This window comes from Orycteropus afer, unplaced genomic scaffold (assembly GCF_000298275.1).
Source record: "Orycteropus afer afer isolate SDZICR_OR568_19922 unplaced genomic scaffold, OryAfe1.0 scaffold00530, whole genome shotgun sequence".
In the NCBI taxonomy this organism is placed as follows: Eukaryota; Metazoa; Chordata; class Mammalia; order Tubulidentata; family Orycteropodidae; genus Orycteropus; species Orycteropus afer.
Genome location: NW_006922117.1, coordinates 1,473,042 through 1,476,301, shown reverse-complemented (window position 1 = coordinate 1,476,301; position 3,260 = coordinate 1,473,042). Strand labels below are relative to the sequence as shown.

General features: G+C 36.9%; 1 protein-coding gene across 1 annotated transcript in view; it reads right to left on the bottom strand.

The window, feature by feature from the left end:
• CSMD3 (CUB and Sushi multiple domains 3) overlaps positions 1 to 3,260 on the bottom strand; it is a gene marked incomplete at its 5' end in the record, with an annotated part of 1,439,134 nt that overhangs the window by 4,456 nt on the left and 1,431,418 nt on the right. The window contains one exon of the mRNA XM_007955674.2: positions 1,403 to 1,490. Coding sequence (XP_007953865.2) covers positions 1,403 to 1,490 — 88 coding nt within the window. The remainder of the gene's footprint in view (positions 1 to 1,402; positions 1,491 to 3,260) is intronic.

Here is a 3,260-nt window from a genome sequence, read left to right as displayed (position 1 = left end):
ATGTGTGGTTTATAAAAGAGATAGGAAAGCATCAGATTAAAAGTGTTCTGTTTTAGACTGAATAAATGGTTATGGAAGGTATTAGCAGAGTTAGGAAATGAGGGAAAAAAAGCTAGGTTTATCAATGAGTTAGCACAAAGATAGTAGTCCTTTTAAAAAAAAACACTTTTTTTTTTTTTTTTTGGTATGTTTTGTTTTAGCAATGTAGTGTGAAGTGCTTTGGGAATATTACTTGAAAACATTCTACACCATATTACACAACTGTGTTAATGTAATGTGTAAATGAAAGCCTATCCTGATTTAAAAGCTAACAGTTTTAGGGATACATTATATGAAATTACATTTTATTATTTATTTATTATTATTAATTTAGAGAAAACTGCTTTCCCTTTTGACAAATAGTTATATTTAACTAAAGCCCTCCTTAGAAGCTCTGGTAGCATAGTGCCTAAGGCATTTGACTGCTAACCAGAAGGCTGGTGGTTCAAACCTAACAGCCACTCCTTGGAAGGAAAATGGGGCAATCTACTTCCATAGGGATACTGCCTCAGAAACCCAAGGAGGGGTCACTATGAGTCTGCCGACTCCATGGCACATAACAACAACAATAAAGCCCTCCTTAACTGTAAACAAAAATGTTAGGGCTTAATTCTATCCCTCATTTTTCTAGTGACACAGCATATTTATGTAAAATTCCAAAGTAAGGAAATTTTGAGGTAAGTGTCATATACAGGATTTGGATCTGAATTTACTCTTTATATACCAAGGTCACAATGTAAAAATGTAGACAGTATAAATTAGGAAGATTGTACAACAAAAGCTAAGTTAATAAATCCATTCAATCAAGACCATTAAATGCTTTTGCACATGTTAGAATATTTGGAAGTAAAAATGACAAAACCCAGTACCTCTCACCAGAGAAAATTTACATTTCTGAAGAGAACAAAGTTCCAAAAAGGGGCCCATTATTTAAAGTTATTTTCCCTTGCTAGACCCTATGAGTTTTTCAAAGCATTGCTACATAGTTGGAGCAGTAAGAAAACTGCAACAATATTCAAACTGAGAAGTGTTACAGTTCTCATGAGATAAGATCAAATGATTTACAGTTTAATATTTTCTTTTATATCTATATCACTTTTTCCACTTTTCCCTTGCTTAAGGGCGAGTGAGTTTGTCACATTTATTAGAAATATGAAGAAAAACCAAACATTGTACAGAGTTAGTATATAGAGAACAAATTTTGAAGAATGTGATTAAAAAGTTATCAGTGTATCAATGTATAGCCCTGACAATGCAGAATACAAAATGGAATAAGTGTACTTAATGTACAAAACCCACTGTACTTCCATATGTTGTCTAAGGTAATAGGGAAACTATATAAAAATCAAAATGAATACATTACCTAGTCTTTGTAATCCAAATTGCCCGTAATCCTTGCCCTGAATAAATCCTTGAAATACGTAAGTAGCTCCATCAGGTTCAGCAGAAACCTAAAAGAATTTAAAAGTCTCATTAATCTGAAGATTGACCAAGCAATTTTTTCCCAGCCTTAATAAATACTCAGTTTTATTCAGACATGAATATTATGCACGTTATTTTCCTCTATACCAAAACCAAACCCAACCCACTGCCATTGAGTCAATTCCAACTCATAGCAACCCAACAGAACAGAGTACAACTGCTCCACAAGCTTTCCAAGGGTGTAAATCGTTATACAAATCAACAGCTACATCTTCTTCTGAGGAGCGGCTGGTGGGTTTTAACTGCAGCAGCAATTTGACTGGCAGCAGAACACTTTAAGCACTGAGCAAACAGGTCCCCTCCTTTCTTATTTCTTTCTCATATGTAAAACATAGCATATTGTAAAAATTTTGCCATCATTGAAAGCTTAACCCAGATTTACAAAAAAAAAAAAACTATTCTGATAAGAGAAAGTAGGGGATTGATTGTTAGTATAATGGTAAAGATATATAGATTTTTTTATAGGCTAAGGAAACCATAGGAGCTCTGGTAGCATAGTGCCTAAGGCACATGACTGCTAACCAGAAGGCTGCTGGTTCAAACCCAACAGCCACTCCTCGGAAGGAAGGTTGGGCAATACTACTTCCGTAGTGATACTGCCTCGGAAACCCAAGGAGAGGTCACTATGAGTCGGGGCCGACTCGATGGCACATAAAAACAACAACAAGGAAACCATTGTCAAAAAAAAAAAAGGCATTGGTATAGTGAAATAGAGTGATCCAAATGGTCAATTAAAAATTGAAATATAGCAATGCTGTACTTTGAAGATTAGATTACTGTCCAATAAATATGCACTCCCCCAACCACCACTTTCAGCCGGAAGTATACCACCCATCCCTTGATCCATTAATACTGAGCCTGGCCTTCTGTCTTTTGTTGGCCAGTGGAATTGACAATGAGTCACTTCCAAGCATAGTTTGTTTGTTTTCACTTTCTACTGTGATTTGGACAAAAGTTTACAGAACAAATTCCTTCTCCATTCAACAGTTAATATATAGTTTCTTTTGTGACACTGATTGCAAAACCCACAACATAACAGCTCTTTTCCCACTTCCTCCCTATAGTTATAATTCCTTCTGTCCCTGAGTTTGATTTTTTGGTTCCTTCCTATGCATTCCTACCTTCTGAGCTTTCTGCTTATGTAAATGTTGCCCTTCTGATCTCTATGATTGATTGATCTAAGGAGTGGACCTCCCTGGTGTAATTGTTCACCTTGTACCAAACCAAACCAAACTCACTGCCATTGAATTGATTCTGACTCATAGTGACCCTCATTCAGTTTCTGAGGCAGTAAATCTTTATGGAAGTAGATTGTCTTATGTTCCTTCTGCAGAGCTGCTGGTGGGTTTAAACTACCAACCTTCTGGTTACCAGTACTATGCCTTAGGTAGTGCACCACCAGAGTTCATAGGGCTGTCTATTGTTCAGCTGGGACTCACAGGAGTAAGTTTAATTCTAGTCCCAAAGAGCAACTAGGGGCCATGGTCTCGGGGGTTTCACCAGTCTCTATCAGACAAGTAACCCTGGTTTTATTTCATTTATTTATTTTTATGATTTCAAGTTTCCAAGCATAACTTTTTAAAAGGCATGTTTCCTCTTGTCCCTCCCCCAACAAAAGAAGAACATGCTCCTGCTGGCTCTTTGCTGTCAGTCTGGGCCCCAGAATGAGACACATGGAACAGACCTGAACTTGATACAACCACCTCAAATAGATTCCCTACAGCTGACTCCAGACAGAC